Raw genomic sequence first — 22,074 nt, forward strand, 5'->3', positions numbered from 1 at the left:
TTGAAACATGGTTTTTAAAATTCCCTTGATGGAGTTCCTTTGTGGCATATTGGGTTAAGAACCTGATGTTGTCACTGCAGTGACTCTGATTGTTGCTGTGGCTCAGGTTTGATCCCTGGCCTGGGAACTTCCACATGCCACAGGCGTGATCAAGAAAAAAAAAAAAAAGATATTCAAAACTCCCTTAAATGGAAAGTTCCCTGGTGGTCTAGTTGTTAGGACTCATGCTTTCACTGATGTGGCCTGGGTTCCATCCCTGGTCTAGGAACTAAGATCTCACATCAAGCAAGCTGCAACCCCCCCAAAAAAATCCCTCAATGATGACCCTTTAGGTATATGCTGGGAGTTCCCTTCATGGCTCAGTGGGTTATGAACCGCACTAGTATCCATGAGGGTGTAGGTTCTATCCCCGGCCTTGCTCAGTTGGTTAAGGATCCAGCGTTGCCGTGAACTGTGGTGTAGGTTGAGGATGGGGCTCAGATTCTGTATTGCTATGGCTGTGGCGCAGGCCAGCAGCTGCAGCTCTAATTTGACCCCTAGCCTGGGAACTTCCATATGCTGCAAGTGCAGCCCTAAAAAAACAAACAAATAAAATATATATATATATATAAAATTTAAAAATCCTATCATATAGTTCTGGCAAGGAAACAAATGCCCCTCAGAAAACTAGTTGTTTTGGTTAAGGTGATGCATACACAGATTGGATCATTAGCAGCTATAATTTGAATCTTGTACAAAAGATATGACTTTAATTACTAGGGTTTTGGGCACAAGAAATGGCCAGTGTAACAGTCAGAATAATTACGTGTAAATAGGTTAAAGAAATTATGAAGAAATAGAAGGAAAGGATATAGTCATTTAAAAGAAAATAACTGAGATTAAGCATAAAAGGCAAAAACAAAGCTGTTTTTACTTAAGATAGATCTCCAAATTTATTTTTCCAAAATGCCATTATAAGAACAAATATACTAACATATAGTCAAGTTCACCCTAATTACAATGAATTCAGAGGATATGATAAAAAGAAAGAATCCTCAAATATAGGGGATATTTAAAATGTTAGCCATAGCAAGACCCTCTATCTTTTTTAGTTGAAGTATAGCTGATTTACAATGTTGTGTTAACTTCTGCTTTACAGCAAAGTGGTTCAGTTATATGTATATACATTTCTTAAAAAATATTCTTTTCCATCACGGTTTATCATAAGACATTGACTAGAGTTCTCTGTGCTATACATACAGCAGGACCTTGTTGTTTAGCCTGTCCATGTATAAGAGCTGACATCTGCTAACCCCAGCCTCCCACTCCAGCCCTCCCCCAACCCCCTCCCCTTGGCAACCACAAGTCTGTTCCATTATCAAGATCCTCTATTTTTCAACACCATGTAATATGGCATCTTGCTTTATTAAAACGAAGTAAGGAGCCCCTAAGAATCCTTTAAACACATCCAACATAAACAGGAGTAAAATAGAAACTATTTTTCAAGACCTGTAAATTCAAAACACTTATTTAAATTAAGACCATCAGGAATCTGTGAGACTATTTCAGGAGGACACGGGCTGGGCGAGACACTAAATACTGTCATTCTAAGGAACACATTACAATCATTTTATGTAAGTTACAAGGCAAACTGAATACTATGAAAAACATCCTTCACAGCACATTTAGAAGTCTGAGTTTAAATAATGCTCAACAGGAAAGAAACAGAATCTGGGACAGTGGCTGAGACGTACAACAAAAGGGCCAGCTTTCAAGTGTGGTCCTTCCCGGTCTATTTTTAGAGGTTTAAGACTCCACCCTGAAATAGTTTTGATAATAATCCTTGTGGTTACAACTCAGCATGTAAGACATCGTCTGGGAGAAAACCAGTTCTTTTCAGGCTGTGGAACCCAGTTCAGTTTTTTTCCCTTTTAAATTAATCCTGAGATCTTGCCCACGGAACAAGGGGATGTTAAGAATCTTTTTGTTTCCTTCTGTTTACCAGCCACCTTAGAACATGCAAAACTAAAATGAGGTGATAAATTAAAATTAGGTGATAAAGGACATCTTTAAAAGTCTGCTTCACTAAAAAAGGAACTCCTGCTGAGTGGGAAGCTTATTTGGACTATTCCTTTAATTGGGAACAGAATGCATTGTTGAGGTAAAAGCACTTTGGATCACCGAAATGTTATGGAGATGTGTCCTTAAAAGACTTCCTCATTGGGAAGTGACCATTTCTGTGTCATCATCTCAACACTGAGATGGCTTGTCTATCAAAACAATAGGAAGTGCTTGCATCCTGTAGTTCTGTAATAGGGTTTTAAGAAGTTTATATATATACACACACACACCTCTATCTGTATATAATAACATGTATCTATAAACACATATTATGCACATGTATATACACAGTACACACTCATACACATATCTCCCAGTCACACAGACTCTGTAGTCTGAGACTGGCTTTCTTAAAACTACCACCTTGTCCAAACTCAATCTTCCTATTCTGCTCCCATAACACAAAATTACAGTAAATCATACTCTAAAGGCTTCAATTTCCAATTAAAAAACAAAACAAAACTGGGCAAACCAAAGTATATCAAGAAACAAAGGCATAGCTCAGGCGAACATACTTTCACCCTTGAAAAACAAAAAGCCAAAAAAATATTTTAAGATACTGTGAAAGTTGAACACGCATTTCTTCTTTATTTTCTTGGAAAGGAGGGGAGGACCCCTTTTTTAGAGAAACAAGTATGAGATCTAAACTGGTAAACTGGCTTTCGTGTTCATGCACTTGGGATAAAAGGTTAGAGACTCAACAAAAAATCAGCCTCAACCCCCCTCTTCCTAGGCCCCAAAACATGTGGCATTTACAAACCATAGAAACCTGTAGGTTTTCAAGGTTATTTTCCGAGCTCTTGGAAAAGGGCAGACAGGATGTGGTGCGGGACCCTCTTGAACGGAAGGATGGCCCAGCTCATTTGCGGACGGGAGCAGGGCATCCCCTCTGCTGAGTGCTGGGCCCGCATCTCTGGTCCTCAACCAGGCACCGCAGTCCTGACTTTGCCGCTGCGCCGCACGCATGCGCACATCCATTTTCTGGCAAAAGGACCTGACCACCCTGCCTCCCCCAGAGCCCGCTCGCTCTCCATCACAAGTTCTCCTTCAGCAGGCCGAGTTTCCGCAGGGCCTCCCGACGGGCCTCCTCCGTGGAGCCCCGGCCCGAGAACTGGACAGTGATGCCCTGGGGCCTGAATCCCATGGCCCTGGGGAGCGAGCCCGACCGCTTCCTAACATCCTGGCTGCAGTCTGGAGGCCGGGACGCAAGTTTGCTGGGGAGCGTCCCCGGGTCTGGACGGAAGGTGACCGTCTTGCCCGTAGAGATGAAGGGACCAGCCTGGCTCTTGAGGACATCGTGGATGTTCTGGAAGCCGTTGGCCAGCGGCAGAGGCTGTTCCGTCTGCACGGCCCTGGACTGCTGGGCGCTGTGCGCCCCTGCCCGCACGGGGACGGCTTCCTGGGCTGGGCCCGGCTGGCTCTGCTCCAGGGAGACGCTTCTCCTCTGCTCGGCGAGGTCGCCCCTCTGGGCCCGGTCTTCCGTCTCCCCCGCGGAGAGGAAGGAGACCCCGTTGATGTTGGCCAGGACCTGGGCCTTGCGCTCCTGCACGTTGACCGCGGCCTTGGAGATGGTCTTATTGAAGTCCTTCCCCGTGCTGTTGCTCAGGCTGATGTTGCTCGGGAAGCGGTGGATCTTGGGCGGCGCCGCGTGTCTGTGCCACGGCGAGTGGTCTCTGTGTCGAGGGGCCCCGGGAGTCAGCACCCTCCATTCTCCGGGCCTGCCCTCTATGGAGGGGGATGTGGGCGAAAGTGCTTCATTTCCTGCCAACTTCTCTGACATCTTTTGGGCGATGACGAGCGGAGTGGGGACTGAGCGGGGCAGTTTTGGGTGCTCTGCTGGAGGAGCAGGGGGCGGTTCTCTCCTGGGGTGGACCGGGGCTGCTGCGGGGACAGGCGGGGAAGGCAGCTGGAGCAGGGCCTCAGGACCTGGGGGGTCTGGCGGGGGAGACTTCTCAGCATCCTGTTTCCTGCATCCAAGGACAGGGATGTCTTCCTTTCCAACAGCGCCAGACCCTGGAAGGTAGTGAGCATCTTTATAAGCTACCACCGTATGGAGAAGTAAATGCATCACCTTTCCTTTTCACTGAATTTACAAAGGTCTCAAAGGGATGTGATGTCAAATGCAGTTGTACCTCCTGGAAGCTAAGCTCCCTCCTTCCTGTTCCCTGGACCAGCAAAAGAGAACTTAGTATGTGATTCTCATAACCATGGGCGAGAAGGAATGAATTAGCGGTGGTGAAAGATTTGCAAGCCCCAAACAGTCAGTACCTGGGAAGCATATTGTGTAAAAGCACGTTTCTAAGGAGCCATGATCCTGAGGCTTGTAACAGGCGGGAACAACAACTTGCCTTATGGGGGATTTTACAGAGGAGAAATACAGGCTGGGAAGTTTGTGGTACCCACCAACCCCTCCCTCTAGTCTTTCTAGATGAAGGATAGTTAGATGGGTCACTTTCCTCTACAAACAGAAATGTTTCCTGGCAGCATCTGGTAGAATTTAATAGGTCAGCCTCTGAACCTTTACAGGATCCTAACATATGTTGATCCCAGATCACTAGCACTTTTCTGCACTTATATTTATACACGTGTGTCTGCTGCAAAACTGGGAGTCATGTATTTATCTCTGTATCCTCAGAATCTCACACGATGCCTGCCACAGAGAGTGGGCTCTTAAAATTGTTATGGAAACATCAGGTTGGAGAATTTATGGGCAAGTGGCTTACTTTCAACAAGTGTTTTCCTCGGCACAATTATATGCTCTGATTTTCTAAAGGATCAGCTGGCTGGAGTTAATTTTAGGAACTATACCTCAGAGAAGTATGATAAAAATGGAAGATTTATATTAAGTCTCTTCGTTGAAGAGAGGGCTACAAACTCAGCCCCATATCTGGAACCACAGCAGATGAAATTCTGTGTAATACACAGTCTTGCTGGGGGGGGGGGGGAACGGAGGGATAGATTTCTAGATGCTCATGACAAACGGCAGTATTTTGTTGTCGGCAGAGCAAGGCTATTTTCCCCTCATCTTTTCCAATCCATATCCCCTTGTTCACATTTCCAGGATCTTTTCCAACTAGGAAAAAAAATTGGAAGAAAGTTTTCTCCTTGTCCATCTCCCTCTGATTCTATCATAGGACTCAAGGGACAAAAAGCACACCACTCCTCTGATGCCACTCTGAGTCAAGCAAAATTTACAGAGTAGATGCCGAGCTGAATTTTCGTTCTGATTTTTTTTTTTCCCCTGAACCAAGTAGTCTTTTCCAGTTCAAATACTCCCAGCTTTGAAACAGGAGTATCATCTTGCCCAAGAATTGAAATTAAACCTCAAGGGCTCAAGCACAAGTTCCTTGTATGGTCTTTTTTGGTAGAATGGAATTCTTCCCTGAAGCCATTCCCAGTTTTCTTTCTTTCTTCTCTATATGTATACAATCTGTTTGTTTGCGGAATTAGTCCTAATTGTTATTCTAGCCCTTTTGGAACGTCCCTTCATGTGTTTTCATCCTAATGAAAGCAGCACCTCGGCTGGACAATCTAACTACCAAGAGGATGTTTCTCACTATAAAAATCTGATCAGCTCCACAAGCTTCCATACTGGAAACGCAGAGAACACAACACAAAAGGAGAGCCTTTGGCCAAGTCAGAGGTCGGGGACTTGTGCTCCGGTCCTCACCTGCTGCCTCTGTTACATCCTGCAGGCTCTCAGGCTCCCCGGCTGCAGGGCCCGGCTTAACCAAGTCCACAACATCCTCTGGCTCAGACGGACCGGACGCGCTCTCGTCCACAGATGGCAGAGAGAGGCATTGGGCATCACCGGCACACGGCACCTGCTCCCCAAAGTCGTCCTCCAGGGAATCAATTGTCTCTTCAAAAAACAGAAGGACGTCCTTTTCTTCATGTGTGAGGTACTTCAGGCTCTCATCATCCTGTACCAAAGGTTTGGGGAAGAGGCACGAAGAGATAAAAGCAACAGTGGTTACACTGAAGAGAAAAACCCCACAACAACGCAGGGATCTATATAGAGCCTGAGAGAGAATTCACTGCCCTCCAGTTTCCCACCTGGGGAGAGGGTAACATCCAGGTAACCCCCCAGTGCCCCCCTGCTGGTGTGTCCCTCTCCATTCTACCTGCAGAGGAGGGAAGGCTGCCCAGAAGGTGTAGCCCATTACAGCTCATAGACACTTGGTTCTAGTAGGTCAGTGATAAGAAAGCAACCTCCTTGCAAAAGGTCTTTTTCCGCAGATACACCTGGTTTCCCCGTAACAGCACTAGGGGGCTCTTGGCTGAGAGACAGTGGAGAGAACTCACATATTTATCTGCTCTCCCTCCAGAACCCTCACTAAAACAAACTTGGGCTTTATAATTTTAAAAAGGCACAAATCTCAAGGAGGAAAATAAGAGGAAAAGAGATGACAGCCACAACATTAGGAAAGGCAGACAGCAGGACAGGTGGTCACTGACTCAGAAGACCCAAAGGGGTGAATTCTGGTCAGCAGCTGAGGGTCTAGGAATCAACCTGCCGTGGCCAGGAGAGCCCACACGAAGCTCAGCACAGGCTGGAGGGAAGGCCCTGGAAGTCTGGTTAAGATGACATTGAAGAGAGCAGCCAGAACTGGATGAGAGCCTCTTTCAGAAACGATCAGGTCACCCAGACAGAAAACTGGATGTTTACTCTCATTCTCTTTTCTCTGTTTTGGCCACACCCAGGTCATGTGGACGTTCCCAGGCCAGGGATCACATCCGAGCTGCAGCTATGACCTATACCACAATGGTAGCAATGCCAGATCCTTGGCCCACTGTGCCACAGTGGGAACTCTTAGATGTGTATTCTTTTTTTTTTTTTTTTTTTTTCCCACTGTACAGCAAGGGGGTCAGGTTATCCTTACATGTACACATTACAATTACAGTTTTTCCCCCACCCTTTCTTCTGTTGCAATATGAGTATCTAGACATAGTTCTACACTTGATCTTAGCCAAAAGGCCGAGAAGCGATAGACATAGTTCTCAATGCTATTCAGCAGGATCTCCTTGTAAATCTATTCTAGGTTGTGTCTGATAAGCCCAAGCTCCCGATCCCTCCCACTCCCTCCCCCTCCCATCAGGCAACCACAAGTCTCTTCTCCAAGTCCATGATTTTCTTTTCTGAGGAGATGTTCATTTGTGCTGGATATTAGATTCCAGTTATAAGTGATATCATATGGTATTTGTCTTTGTCTTTCTGGCTCATTTCACTCAGTATGAGAGTCTCTAGTTCCATCCATGTTGCTGCAAATGGCATTATGTCATCCTTTTTTATGGCTGAGTAGTATTCCATTGTGTATATATACCACATCTTCCAAATCCAATCATCTGTTGATGGACATTTGGATTGTTTCCATGTCCTGGCTATTGTGAATAGTGCTGCAATGAACATGCGGGTGCATGTGTCTCTTTTAAGTAAAGTTTTGTCCGGATAGATGCCCAAGAGTGGGATTGCAGGGTCACATGGAAGTTATATGTATAGATTTCTAAGGTATCTCCAAACTGTTCTCCATAGTGGCTGTACCAGTTTACATTCCCACCAGCAGTGCAGGAGGGTTCCCTTTTCTCCACAGCCCCTCCAGCACTTGTTATTTGTGGATTTATTAATGATGGCCATTCTGACTGGTGTGAGGTGGTATCTCATGGTAGTTTTGATTTGCATTTCTCTTATAATCAGCAATGTTGAGCATTTTTTCATGTGTTTGTTGGCCATCTGTATATCTTCTTTGGAGAAATGTCTATTCAGGTCTTTTGCCCATTTTTCCATTGATTGATTGGTTTTTTTGCTGTTGAGTTGTATAAGTTGCTTATATATTCTAGAGATTAAGCCCTTGTCACTTGCATCATTTGAAACTATTGTCTCCCCTTCTGTAAGTTGTCTTTTTGTTTTCTTTTTGGTTTCCTTTGCTGTGCAAAAGCTTTTCAGTTTGATGAGGTCCCATGGGTTTATTTTTGCTCTAATTTCTATTGCTTTGGGAGACTGACCTGAGAATTAGATACTTATTCTTAAAGAAAGTGAAGGCATATGAAGAAGAGAGGGTTTGCATCAAGCTGAGTTCACGGTGAAGAACTGTACTGAAAGTAGGGACTCAGGGAATCGAACTGACCCTCTGGGCAGCAGAAGGGTCTTCTCTGGGAGCCTGAATGGACCAAGAGCCAAGAAGCGGACACCACGGGCTCCCCAGTGAAACAGCCTAGCAAGACTGGAAAAAACAAACAAACAAACAAAAATCACAGTCCACAACCCCAGCACAGAAGTTCTAATCAGTTTCTCAACATCCTACTTTTAAGGTGTTCATATAGCTACTGATCACCAAGTAGCTGAGAAAAACCTTAAACAAGAAGGACACACAAAGCAAGACAAGAAGGGAAACAACTTGCAGGAAACAAACTACTCAAACAACAGTGAAAATGCCAAAAAGAGGATCATGAGCATCTCTGCAGGGGATCAGAGGAGAGACTGAATCCATAAGCAGGAATACGATGCTGTTTAGAACAAACAGAAGACAGAAAAGAACTCTTAGAAACTAAAACTATGAGAGAGAGAGAGAAAAAAGAAAAATGAAATAGAATCCCAGAGATAAAGTAGAGAAATCACAAAAGTACAACAAAAAGTCAAAAAAAATTTAAGCAGAGAATTAGAGAATAAATGTGCGAGGGCTAACATGTGAATAATAAGAGTTCCAGAAAGAGAAATTAGGAAAAACAGAGGGGAAGAAATGATCAGAGTAAACAAGTAAAATAGTTGAGAGACGTGTCCTTAAACAGAGGAATGCAAGTTCCCAGTTCAAAGGAGCCATGAGAATAACCGGATGAAGAAGACTAAAACAGACCTACGCCAAGGCCCATCCCTGCGAAATTTCAGCCACTGGAGACCAGGAGAGATCCTGAAAGTTTCCCAGGCTGGAGAACAGGTCACAAAACAAAACATCAGGAGTCAGAACAGCAGCAGCCTTCTTAGCAGCAGCACTGAAAGCCGGGAGATCATGCTGTGATTCCTCCAAAATTCCAGACGAATTCGTGACTAGAATTCCATACCTGGAATCAAGCCAAGGCTAGAGGAGAATAAGGGTCTGAGCAGCGGATCTCCCACGCCTGCCTTTCTCAGGAAGCTACCGCAGGGGAGTCGGGGTGGGGCTGTTCCCCAGACAAGGGAGGAACCAAGAAGAAAACTTGGGAGCCAGGAAACAGGAGAGAATGAGGGAAAGCCGAGGGAACCCCAGGATAACAGTGACATGCCCAGGATGTCTGCTGTGCAGCAAACAAGCAGCCTCGTTCTGCGCAAGCCAGAGGCCACTCAGAACATGAACAATGCCAGCAGCTGAAACCAAAGCCGTTATTCACCCCCGAAAAAACTAAAGTTATGAGAGAAAGCATGTATCTGTGAGACACAGACACACAGGCATAGTATATCAGTATATACAGCAGGAAAACAAGAAACGGGCATGGCACCCTCACATGGACCCTCCTACAGCCATTGTAAATGGTGTTTTCAAAAGAATACAGTGTTAAGCGGAAAAATGCAAATAAGAAGAATAAGAGTTGTGTCAATTTGACTTAAACACATGCATACTTCGTATGTCACACATACAAAAACTACAGAGACGATACAGAGGAACCTGTCAATAGTGCGGGTGGGGGATGAGGGTAAAGAAAGAAACAGGAATGAGTTACAAGTCACCGCTTCTGGTGAGTCGGAGAGTGAGCACTTGATGGGTACAAGTAAAACGAATGCTTTTCGTAAACCTTGTAAGACGATTTGAGGCATCCCTAGTGGCTCAATGGATTAAGGATTCAGCATTGTCTCTGCTCTGGCTTGGGTTCGATCCCTGGCCTGGGAACTTTGGCATGCTGCAGGTGTGGCCAAAAACAAAAACAAAAACCATTTTGACTCTCTACAATGGGCATAAACTTTGATAAAACAATAGGAAAAATTGTGGGGGAAGCAAAGGTCACTAAGAGTTAGCCGTATGGTGCAGAATAATGCATTTCATACCGTGATCTGAGAAGTATCCAAATGCCCACCAACCCAGGCCCCTCAGAGAGCCTGCAGTGTCCAGAGCTTTAGTGTCAGAGTCTCTGGGTCACAGATAGGTGTCTGCTTTGATAGACAGGGCCACACAGTTCTCCCAAGTGGCCGGACCAGCCCAGGGGTAGGTGCACAGCCCTGCACGGTAGGTGTGTGCTAGTGTCTTGTTCTGATATTCAATCCACGCCCCAGAAGAGAAGTGGTGTTGAGATTTTTTTTTCCCCCGTGATACTTAACTGGCCATTTGGAGATCCTCTTAGGAAGTGCCTGTTTAAGTCGTTTGCCTGTTTTTCTATCAAGCTGTCTTTAAGAAATAATTTGTGGGTATTCGTTTATGCATACTAGATACAAACCCTTTGTGGGTATATTTATTGCAAATAATTTTTCCTATCCTATGGCTTGCCTCTTCTCTCTGTTTTAATGGGGGTCTCTGATGACTAGTCTTTAATTTTATTTTATTTAAAAATTTGTAAAAATTAGAGTTGATTTACCATGTTCTCTTAATTTCTGCTGTACAGCAAAGTGACCCAGTTATACATTTACATATGTTCTTTTCCTCATGTTATCTTCTGTATCTACACAGCAGGACCTCATTGCCTATGCATTCTAAGTGTAATAGTTTGCATCTACTAACCCCAAACTCCCAGTCCACCCCACTCCCGCCCCCTCCCCCTTGGCAACTGCAAGTCTGTTTTCCATGTCTATGGGTTTGTTTCTTTTCTGTAGATAGGTTCATTTTGTGCCATATATTAGATTCCAGATACAAGTGATATCATATGGTATTTGTCTTTCTCTTTCTGAATTGTTTCACTTAGTCTGAGAATCTCTAGTTCCACCCATGTTGCTGCAAATGGCATTATTTTGTTCTTTTTTATGGCTGAGTAGTATTCCATTCCATGTATGTACACATCTTCTTAATCCATTCATCTCTTGATGGACATTCAGGTTGTTTCCATGTCTTGGCTATGGTGAATAGTGCTGCAGTGAACATAGGAGTGCATCATATATTTCAATGAAAATTTTGTCCAGATATATGCCCAGGGGTGGGATTACTGAATCACATGGTAGTTCTCTATTTAGTTTTCTGAGGTACCTCCATACTGTTTTCTATAGTGGATGTATCAATTGACATTCCCACCAACAGTGTAGGAGGGTTCCCTTTTCTCCACACCCTCCCCAGCATTTGCTATTTGTAGACTTATTAATTATGGCTATCCTGACTGGGGTGAGGTAGTACCTCATTGTACTTTTGACAGGCACTTCTCTAATAATAAGTGATGTTGAGCATATTTTCATGTGCCTGTTGGCCATCCATATGTCTTCTTTAGAGAAATGTCTATTTAGGTCTTCTGCTCACTTTTCAATTGGGTTGTTTGTTTCTTTGCTGTTGAGTTGTATAAGTTGTTTGTACGTTTTAGAGATTAGGCCCTTGTCAGTTGCATTGTTTGAAACTATTTTCTCCCATTCCATAGGTTGTCTTTTTATTTTAAATAGGTCCCATTGGTTTATTTTTATTTTCATTATGCTAGGAGGTGGATCCAAAAAGATATTGCTGCAATTTATGTCAGTGTTCTGCCTATGTTTTCCTCTAGGAGGTTTATAGTATCTGGCCTTATGTTTAGGTATTTAATCCCTTTTGATTTTATTTTTGTGTTTAGTGTTAGAGAATGTTCTAATTTCATTCTTCTACATGTAGCTGTCCACTTTTCCCAGCATCTCTTATTGAAAAGACTTTCTTTTTTTCCACTGCATGTTCTTGCCTCCTTTGTTGTAGATTAGTTGGCCAAAGGTGTGTGGGTTTATCTCTGGGCTTTCTATATTATTTCACTGATCTATATTTCTGTTTTTGTGCCAGTACCATACTATTTTGATGACTATAGCTTTGTAGTATAGTCTGAAGCCGGAGACTGATATTTGATGTTTTATGATGCAATTATAAATGATATCACTTAAAATTTTCTAATTGTTGCTGCTCTATAGAAATACAAAGTATATGGACCTTGAGATATGTATGTCTGACAAATCTGCAGCACAATACTAACAGTTCATCTGTAGGTTCTTTTCAGTCTTCTACATATACAGTTGTATTTGTAAATGAGAGATTTTTAATACCTCCTTCCCATTCCTCATGCCTTTTGTTCATTTTTTTCATTCTTCCTTATCATACCACCAAGTTCTCCAATTAGTTGAACAAAAGTAGCCTCATCTTTCATCTTGTTCCCAATGTCATGGAGAAAACTTTTAATATTTCACCATTGAGTACAGTGTTTGCTTTTTTTTAAAAATGATATTCATCAGATTAAGAAAGCTCTCTTTTATTCCTAGTTTGCCAAGTATGTTTGTCTTTAAAATAATGAATGAGTTTTGAACTTTGTCAAAGGCTTTTTTCTTCATTTACTGCAGTGGTTCTCAGCTGGAGGTGATTTTACCCTCCATGGGGCATTTGGCAATGTATGGGGAGAATTCTGGCTGGCACAATTTTCTCCTTTATTCTGTTAATGTACTGACATATAATGATTGATTTTTCAACTATTAAACCAACCTTGCATTCGTGGAATAAATCCAACTTGGTTGTGATATTAGTATGCTTTTTAAAATGATTTTTATTTTTCCATTATAGTTGATTTACAGTGTTCTGTCAATTTCTCCTGTGCAGCAAAATGACCCAGTCATATATATATATAAATAAATATATTTATTTATATATATATAAATATATATTTATATATATATTCTTTTTTTTCACATTATCCTCCATCATGTTCCATCACAAGTAATTGAATATAGTTCCCTGTGCTAAACAGCAGGTCCTCATTACTTACCCACTCCAAATGCAACAGTTTGCATCTATTAATCCCAGACTCCCAGTCCATCCCACTCCCTCCCCCTCCCCCTTGGCAACCACAAGTCTGTTCTCCAAGTCCATGAGTTTCTTTTCTGTGGAAAGATTAATTTGTGCCATGCTTTTTATACATCACTGAATCTGACTTGCTCATATTTTATTTAGAACTTTTGCATATATATTCACAAGACAGATTATAATTTTCCTTTCACTGTAATCAAGTTTTGTATGTATTTCCTTTTTTATGTTTTTAAGTTTGAATTTAGGAAACAATGAGCCCTAAGATTTTAGTTCATGGCATATCTTTTTGCTCTACTTCTTCTGAGATTGGATGGTGCTGGGGGAGGAAAAGGCTGATTTTAAGAGCAGTTTTTCTCCACTGAGTTGTTTTTTTTTTTTTTTTTTTTTGGCCTTTTGTCTTTTTTAGGGCCTCCCCCACAGCATATGGAGGTTCCCAGGCTAGGGGTCTAATCGGAGCAACAGCCACCAGCCTATGCCAGAGCCAAAGCAACACCAGATTGGAGCCATGTCTGTATACTACAACACAGCTCACAGCAACACCGGATCCTGAACCCATTGAGCGAGGCCAGGGATCGAACCCGCAATCTCATGGTTCCTAGTCGGATTCATTTCTGCTGTGCCACGATGGGAACTCCCTCCAGTTAAAATTGTAACAGTTTGGTATCAACGAGGTCTCTGTAATTTTATCAGTTTACATCTCTAGTGGTTGTGTGGCCCGTAAGAACTTCAATTTTCCCTCTTTAAGAGCATCAGTGTGAGGGGACATCAGAAGAGCAGCAAGATACTAGAAGGGAAAATGAGCACAAAGCATTCCTTGTGTAATACTTTTTATTAAGCACTGAACCAAAGAAGAGAGGACTAGGTTTTAATAAAAGAACCTGCGTCGTAATTTTAGCCATCCTCTGTGCCTACAGAATACATGACCAAGGGATTTACCCTTTGTTCTGAGAATCCAGGATCTGGCCCTACCCGCTTGTCCAGTGTCTCCTCTCCCCTCCCTTTTATACTCTGTGACTAGAGAACAGAAAACTGGAAAACCTTTTCTCTAAAGGGCCAGAGAGGAAGCATTTGGGGCTTTGCAGTCTTTATGGGGGCAACTGTTCAAGTCTGTCAGCATATATGAACGTTACAGGTGATATGTAAATGAAGCTTAGCTTTGTTACAATAAAACTTTATTTACAAAAACAGGCAAGGGGCCAGATGTAGTCCACAGGCTGGGGTTTGCTCACTCTTGCCCTGTAATCAAATCAAATCACTTGCTATTTCCCGTACCTGTTTCTCTGTCAGCAGGGCTCACAGCCACACAGCTCCATCCTACCTGTCCTTCCTGGTCCAATTTCAGTGTCGCCACACCTCCAGCCAACTCCCACAACATTCCCTGACTTATGCATTCAAATATTTGAGCAGCGAGCAAGCATCAGGCAATGTGAATACAGGGTATACATCACATTCTTGCTGTCTGGGAGAGCTCATCTAATGAGGGCTTCAGATAAGAAAACAGGCAGTTACTTTAGGGGGTGGAAATGGCTGTGACGAGGTGACTGGGGTGGTGGGGCTATCACCTCACACTCCTGGGGAAGGGGCCTGATGCGGAAAAACCCTGAAGAGGAAACGGTCATCAAGACCCTGAAAGAAGGAGGTGGGAGATCACCAAAAAGAGACCAGGGGGAATTCGATGCCTATTTTGGAGAGATCATGCGGGCTATAGTATGGAAAACAGGAAACAGTATGGACAACTGAATATGGAAACAAAGTAGACAAATGACTTTGAAGTCGTCTACAATGGAGCACGGGTGGTGGGAACAGGAAGGAGGTGGAGCTGAGGGCTATTTAACAGGAAGAATCAACTCCGTATACAGTTCTGCCTTTCACACTAGTTGGGCATCACCCACGCCCTTCACCTCTGCTAAACTTCAAAGGAAACCACGCACGAAAGCTTATACGGGGTCTCGTGTCCAGGAAGCAGTTACAGCAACCACAGTGACAGCTGCCTCCTCCCTTGCAGGTCTGTCTTGATCCTCCAGCCACCAGAACATGATGCTTTCATTAGAGGTCCGGTGGTGCTACTTATTTCGGGAGTTTTCCAGACGTACGGCGGGTCAGCAGGGTCATTTGGAGGGTCACGACACGTCGGGGACAGCATTCCTGCTTCTTCTCTGTCTGCCTGAGACTCGCTAGATTACCCACCCCACCCTTCAGCTCACAGCACCCAGCCCTGCTTCTCCCAGATTCACCTTAAGCCATGTCACATTCTTCTTCTCTCCATGCACAGTAGGTCAGCTCGGAGACGCCACAACAACAATCAAAACCCCTGCAAGTCTGAAAGGATTAGGGCTCTCGGCATGACCATGTCCCCTGCAGTTACTAACTGCAACCACCACGGACGTTGTTAGGGTGACGTGATGATAACGACCAGAGCCCAAAAATGTCTTCACCACAACTATTTGTTAAATTAAAAGTCTTGGGAAATAAACAAATGCCATTTACCCCCTTCCGCCTACTCTGACCTCCCCAGTTCAGTGTCTCAATAGAGTTATTCCCAAGATTTCTGATAATCCATTTTGGCTGGATATAATAATTTCTCTCTGGTTGGAAAGCCAATAGAATTAAAAAGGCAACTGGCCTGTAACAGACCATCAGCTTAAGACACAGGCCAGTTTCCCATATTAAGTGAGGCACAATAAGAATGGGGTAGGGAGTTCCCATCGCGGCGTAGTGGAAACGAATCCGACTAGGAACCATGAGGTTGCGGGTTCGATCCCTGGCCTTGCTCAGTGGGTTCAGGATCTGGCGTTGCTGTGAGCTGTGGTGTAGGTTGCAGACTTGGCTCGGATATGGTATTGCTGTGGCTGTGGTGTAGGCCAGTGGCTGTTGCTCCGATTAGACCCCTAGCCTGGGAACCTCCATATGCTCAGGTGTGCCCCCCCCCCAAAAAAAAACAACCTTGCATGCCTAATCCAATCTCAGAGCACGGATCCCCAACACAAAATTTTGTTTGGAGAAGCTTTGAGAGGGAAGCGTCTAATCAGCCATTTATGTTGTGCAACAAACCACAGGACCCACAGGCTAAGAGATGCGACCAGAGGTCAGTGAGTCCAGCTCCCACATCTGAGGGCAGGAAAACGGGTTCAGAGGCACTGCAGTGACTTTCTGAGGGTTGTACAAGGATTTCGCAGTGCGGCCAAGCCCAGAACCAGTCTACACCGGCTTTCTATTTTGTTTGACTTATCTCCCTTTCCAGTCACGTGCTGATCTAAGATCCAAGCTTCGACACCTGCCTCTCACACATCTTTGCCTGGGGCTCCTCATGCTGGCACTGCTCCCTCAGCGCTCTGGTAAAACGTGAGACACAAATCAGATGTCACCAGGTCGGGCAGCGATCAAAGCCCCTGGTCCCCAGAGACTTGGATTCTTGCATCCTCACCTGTCCGGGGTTTCTGTCTCCCGGGTTAGAAGCTGGAGGATGGGCTGGGTGACTTGTTTGCGATCAGTCTGCCCTTGAGCCTTGACCTAAGGGGGCGGGCCCCAAACACTGGGGACTCAGTTGCCTAATTCCCCCAATAAGAAGTGCCCTCCAAATGACCCTGGACTTGGCATGTGCCAGAGACGAAAGATGGCAGACACAGAGAAAGCCCTGTGCCAGGGGCCGGGGACTGTGGGGTTCAGGGCCAGAAAAGGGGCGCATAGGCCTTGTCCGAGAGAAGTCCTGTCCACGCCTCTGTCCCCAAGAGATGCTGACACTGCCCCTCAGGCCGGAGCTTAAAGAGGAAGACGTGGGGAAGGGGCAGAGCGGGGAAGGCAGGGCGGCGAGCACGGGCCGCTATGGAGCCAGGAAGCGGATGAGTGGTTGCCCAGGGCCCGGGGCAACTGGAGGGAAGTGGGGGGGTGACTGCCCACGGGCACGGGGTTTCTTTTGGGGTGACGAAGATGTTCTAAGTTTGCTTATGATGATGGCTGTCTGCCTCTGTCCATCTCCTAGAAACCGCTGAACGGCATGCTGTAATAATGGGTGACCGCATGGTTTGTGAATTATATCCCAGCAGAGCTGTTATATTTAAGAAAAGAAAGCAAGGCAGTGGCCTGGTGGCCCATGTGAGGCAGGAAGAAAGCCGGCCCTCTGGCCGTGGTGGCCCCTGCTTGACCTCTGGTGGTATTGGACAGGAGATCTTCCAACTCAGTTCCCAAAGAACCAGGCAGGTAGGAAACGGAGACAAAAAACACAGCAGCTTTCTTGAGAAGAGGTGAACGGGAGAACTTAAGTTTGTATCTATTATTTAGAAGGGAACAAGCGACAGCAGAAATTAAAAAAAAAAAAAAAATCCCTTTCTTTCAGTTGAGGGTTTTTTGTTTTTGTTTTTGCCTTTTCTAGGGCCGCACCTGCGGCATATAGAGGTTCCCAGGCTAGGGGTCCAATCGGGGCTGTAGCCGCCGGCCTACACCACAGCCCCAGCTCCACTGAGCGAGGCCAGGGATCGAACCCGAAACTTCGTGGTTGCTAGTCGGATTCGTTAACCACTGAACCATGATGGGAACTCCTCAGTGGAGCTTTTAATGCGCCAATTTGGGCTGTGGAGTCAAAGGCTCCTCTTTCAGGCTATGGATCTCCAGATGTAGAAAGAACTGTCCAGAAAATCGTTCCCCACCTGGGCCACCCCACCCAGCATGCTGACTTCAGGTGATGTCTGCAAGCCTCCCAGGGAAACACGGTTTTGCTTCCAGAATGTGGAAGTTCATATGCTTCTACCCTAATCTGTACATTACGGCTGTGAAGAAATAATTGCTAATGTATTCAGGAAATTCAAAAGGCCGGGTCTGCTGCTGTAATTGTATGGCACCCTGTACCAGTCTCCCACGAGGACAGCCCCTGTCTCGGTTTGGCCGAACCTTTCCCACACAAAGATGACAGCCAAAGTGTGGCACTCCGAGAGGAACACGCTCCTGTGCTGGAGGACAAACTTTTTTTTGGGGGGGGTGTCTTTTTTGCATTTTCTAGGGCCACACCCGCAGCATATGGAGGTTCCCAGGCTAGGAGTCTAATCAGAGCTGTAGCCACCAAGCCTATACCACAGCCACAGGCACAGCAACACCAGATCTGAGCCGCATCTGCAACCTACACTACAGCTCATGGCAACATCAGATCCTGAACCCACTGAATGAGGCCAGGGATTGAACCCGCAACCTCACAGTTCCTAGTCAGGTTCGTTAACCACTGAGCCACGACGGGAACTCCAAGATTTCATTACTTTAAAACCCCAGTTGAGGAGTTCCCGCTGTGGTTAAGAACCTGAGGGTGCGTGTTCAATCCCTGGCCTCACTCAGGAGGTTAAGGATCTGGTGTTGCTACAAGCTGCAGAGTAGATCAAAGATGCATCTCAGATCTGGAGTGGCTGTGGCTGTGGCTGTGGTGTAGGTGGCAGCTGCAGTTCCGATTCCACCCCTAGCCTGGGAACTTCCATATGCCACAGGGAGGCCAAACTAACCAACCAACCAACCAAGTTGATGAGAGACCCCTCCCCCTCCCCCGAGTTGAAACACAACGCAGCAGTAAGAAGAAAACAGGGCTGGCTGCTCCTGCACTTCCCACCTGGCTCTGAACACCACTGAATGCCACGCTTCCTTTGGCGACCCCGGACGAGGGACCATAAGTGCCAGTGGGGTTTCCCACGGTTTTGGAGTAAGGGTTTAATTATGGTCATTTCTAACTAGTCCCTGTTGTAATTTTCCACTGTGGTTTACTTAAACCCGTACTTCTGGCCGGAAGGAGACACAAGGAAGCCAGTGCAGAATGAGGTAGGCAGAGTTTTGATTACAGATGGAGAGACTCAGGGCTTTCAAGGGTTATGCCTGGGCTCCCTAGCGGCCCTCAGCTTCTCAGAACTGGCCCTTCGATAAAGCGATTCCCACTGGGGTGGAAATGCCTTAAGTACGTGGCATCATGTGTGAGACCCCTCCTAAACTGGGGTCCCCCCAGTCTGGGGCTCCACGTGGCTGTCATGTCCCTGGGCTGTGAGGCCCCGAAAAGATTTACACGGCTTTTTATTCCGTCGTTGCTGCGATTGTGTGTGTAGCGGGCATTTACTGAACTGAACTTTCACCAAGGCTATTCGGCTTTGCCTTAAAAGAGCTGCTCTGACCGGGAAGTCCTGGGGTCCATCTGGGGAAGGAGCCAGAGCTGAAAGGACGATGGGGTTTCTACTGATGGCTCAGCTTCTCCTTTCCACGCCTCTGCCTTGCAGCCTTTCCTTGAAACCTTCAGATTCACACTGTACCACTTAGAGGTCGCGCTGCGCCCGCCACATGGATGGCTTCGCACCCCCACCCCACCCCACCCCTGCGCTTTACCCTCCTATGATCTTCCTCTTCCACGACCGACGGGGCGGGGGCAAACGACCGCAGAAGGAAGCGAGATCGGGCGCCGCTCTCCGGTCATAGGCTCACTCACCGCATGGCTTTGGGGCCGCAACACTGTCCGCGGAGGGAGACGGGAGGGTTTCAAGACGGCTCACTGAAGAGCAAACCTCCAAAAACTCATCAGTGGATCTGGATCACTGTTTTTGCCTGAGTTAGAAGTCAGAGGGACTAGGAAGCAGGCCTGGGGACTGGAGATGTTTCCAGAATGCCCTTAAAAAAGTGTATGCAATCATGACATTCCATAGGACTTGGCAGCGGGAAGATCCAGGGTGCCCGCGGGCAGAGCAGATGCAAGACCACATTCGGAATAAAAACCTAGAATCCTGGCACGAGGCAGCCCTGGCGCCGGCGGTGTGCCCCTTAATAATATCGATACTATTAAGGGGTTAAGAATACGTCACCCTAGGCCCAAAGCTTCCTTTGTCGCCATGAAGAGGTATCATTTATGACTGTCTCTGAATCCTTCCTGAACCATGGATTTTGAATCCCCACCACCTCTCGAGAGTTCTAGAACTGCACTGCCAACTTTGTACTGCACGGAAGCTGTCCTTACATTTCAAATTTTGTATACTTAGTCAAGTATACAAGGATTTGGCCAGTTTGTTTTATCCTAGCTATCACTTTCGCTAGAAAATGTTCAGAGGAGGAATTCCTTGCAAGATAGATGATGTACATACACAAACCGAGGCAGCCTCCTGAGTGATAAGGAGCTCACACACCCCTCCCGCCCTCTGCAAGAGCCGGGGCATGAAGGCGGCCACATGGATAGCCACAGCAATCCTACTTCATCAGCTATTTTAATTTTTAACTTGTACTGGCTCAGAAGTTCGTAAAGAGCAAAGATCTGTTATCCCAGGCAGCACTTCAACTGGTGTTTAGAAACTTTACAATTCTCTCTTTTAACATCAGGCATTAATGTTTTATCTTCTTTCAAAAATAGCCTTTACTTAAAAGAAATACACAGTGCACTATCTTTTATTTAGAGAGCCCCCCAAGGGGTGCATTTAACCCCATACAATCTGGGGACCTAAAAACACTGTTACTGACAAATTGTTTATGAGGTCAGGGACTGAAAAACAGGGAGTGGAGAAATTACTTTGGTTGATTCTGATTCTAAAGAGGCAAGTCATAAAAAGACTGAGGGGTTAGGCGTTCCCTTCGTGGTTCCCTCAGTGGTTAACAAACCTGACTAGGAACCATGAGGATGCGGGTTGGATCCCTGACCTCGCTCAGTGGGTTAAGGATCCAGCGTTGCCATGAGCTGTGGTGTAGGTCGCAGATGTGGCTCGGATCCCACGTTGCTGTGGCTGTGGTGTAGGCTGGTGGCTGTGGCTCCGACTGGACCCCTAGCCTGGGGACTTCCATATGCTGCGAGTGCGGCCCTAAAAAGCAAAAAAACAAAAAACAGAACGAAAACAAACAAACAAAAAAACACTGAGGGTTTAGAATAAAAACCTATATAGACACTCTTCAAGTTGAGACTTCCAGAAAGGAGAGTCTGAGGGCATCGGACTTGTAAAAAGTTTACAGATTCTGTAATGGTGTATAGACAGGTCACTCACTCAAAGGGCCCAGCTGTTAACACGATGTTTTGTAACAGTCAAGTGAGGAGTTCCCACCGTGGCGCAGTGAGTTAAAAATCCAACTGCAGGGAGTTCCCGTCGTGGCGCAGTGGTTAACGAATCCGACTAGGAACCATGAGGTTGCGGGTTCGGTCCCTGCCCTTGCTCAGTGGGTTAACGATCCGGCGTTGCCGTGAGCTGTGGTGTAGGTCGCAGACGCGGCTTGGATCCCGCGTTGCTGTGGCTCTGGCGTAGGCCGGTGGCTACAGCTCCGATTCAACCCCTAGCCTGGGAACTTCCATATGCCGCGGGAGCGGCCCAAGAAATAGCAACAACAGCAACAACAACAACAACAGACAAAAAGACAAAAGACAAAAGACAAAAAAAAAAAAAAAAAAAAAAAAAATCCAACTGCAGCGGCTTGGGTCACTGTGGAGATGTGGGTGTGATCCCCAGCCCAGTGCAGTGGCTTAAAGGATCTGGTGTTGCCACAGCTGCAGTGTAGGTTGCAAGTGCAGCTTAGATTCAGCCTCTGGCCTGGGGAATTTTCAAATGCCCTGGGTGCAGCCATAACAAAGAAAACAAAACAACAACAACAAACAGAAGAAAGAAAAAAAAAAAAAAGGTCAAGTATCTTGCAGTTGTTTAGAAAACGTTAGTTGCCATTTAAAACCAAATGCCAAGTTTTCCATGTGTCAGGTCTAAGCACGGTACACGACTGTGAAACGAAAACAGACGACAACTAAAGTTGGCTCAATGATTTTTCCATAAAGGAGAACACTTGAAAAGAGTCCACAGGTCCAGGTAGAAGGTACTGGAACAGGACTAGGACACGTCCTCCATCAGACGTGCGAGATGGACAAGTGAGTGGGACGACCCAACCCCCTCACAGGAGTACAGCTGAATGATACACTTCGTGAACGTAGAATTTCTAATGCCCTTTGCGTGACTATGCTGTATTACAGACAGCCATGAAAATACAGATGAAATCGAATCCATCATAGTGCTACCGTAAGATTTTTACTGGATAGGAAAGAACTAGAGAGGGCAGAGAGTCTTTCATTTAAATTCAAAGTGATGCCCCACAGTAA

At 45.7% G+C, this 22,074-nt stretch overlaps 1 protein-coding gene across 1 annotated transcript in view; it reads right to left on the bottom strand.

The window, feature by feature from the left end:
- Positions 891-22,074, bottom strand: part of PROSER2 (proline and serine rich 2) — a 43,852-nt gene continuing 22,668 nt past the window's right edge. The window contains exons 3-4 of the mRNA XM_003357769.4: positions 5,771-6,023; positions 891-4,113 (exon numbers count right to left, since the gene is read on the bottom strand). Of these exons, the coding sequence (XP_003357817.2) occupies positions 3,134-3,880 (747 nt within the window). The 5' untranslated portion in view covers positions 3,881-4,113; positions 5,771-6,023 and the 3' untranslated portion in view covers positions 891-3,133. The remainder of the gene's footprint in view (positions 4,114-5,770; positions 6,024-22,074) is intronic.

Source organism: Sus scrofa, chromosome 10, assembly GCF_000003025.6.
Source record: "Sus scrofa isolate TJ Tabasco breed Duroc chromosome 10, Sscrofa11.1, whole genome shotgun sequence".
Classification (NCBI taxonomy): domain Eukaryota; kingdom Metazoa; phylum Chordata; class Mammalia; order Artiodactyla; family Suidae; genus Sus; species Sus scrofa.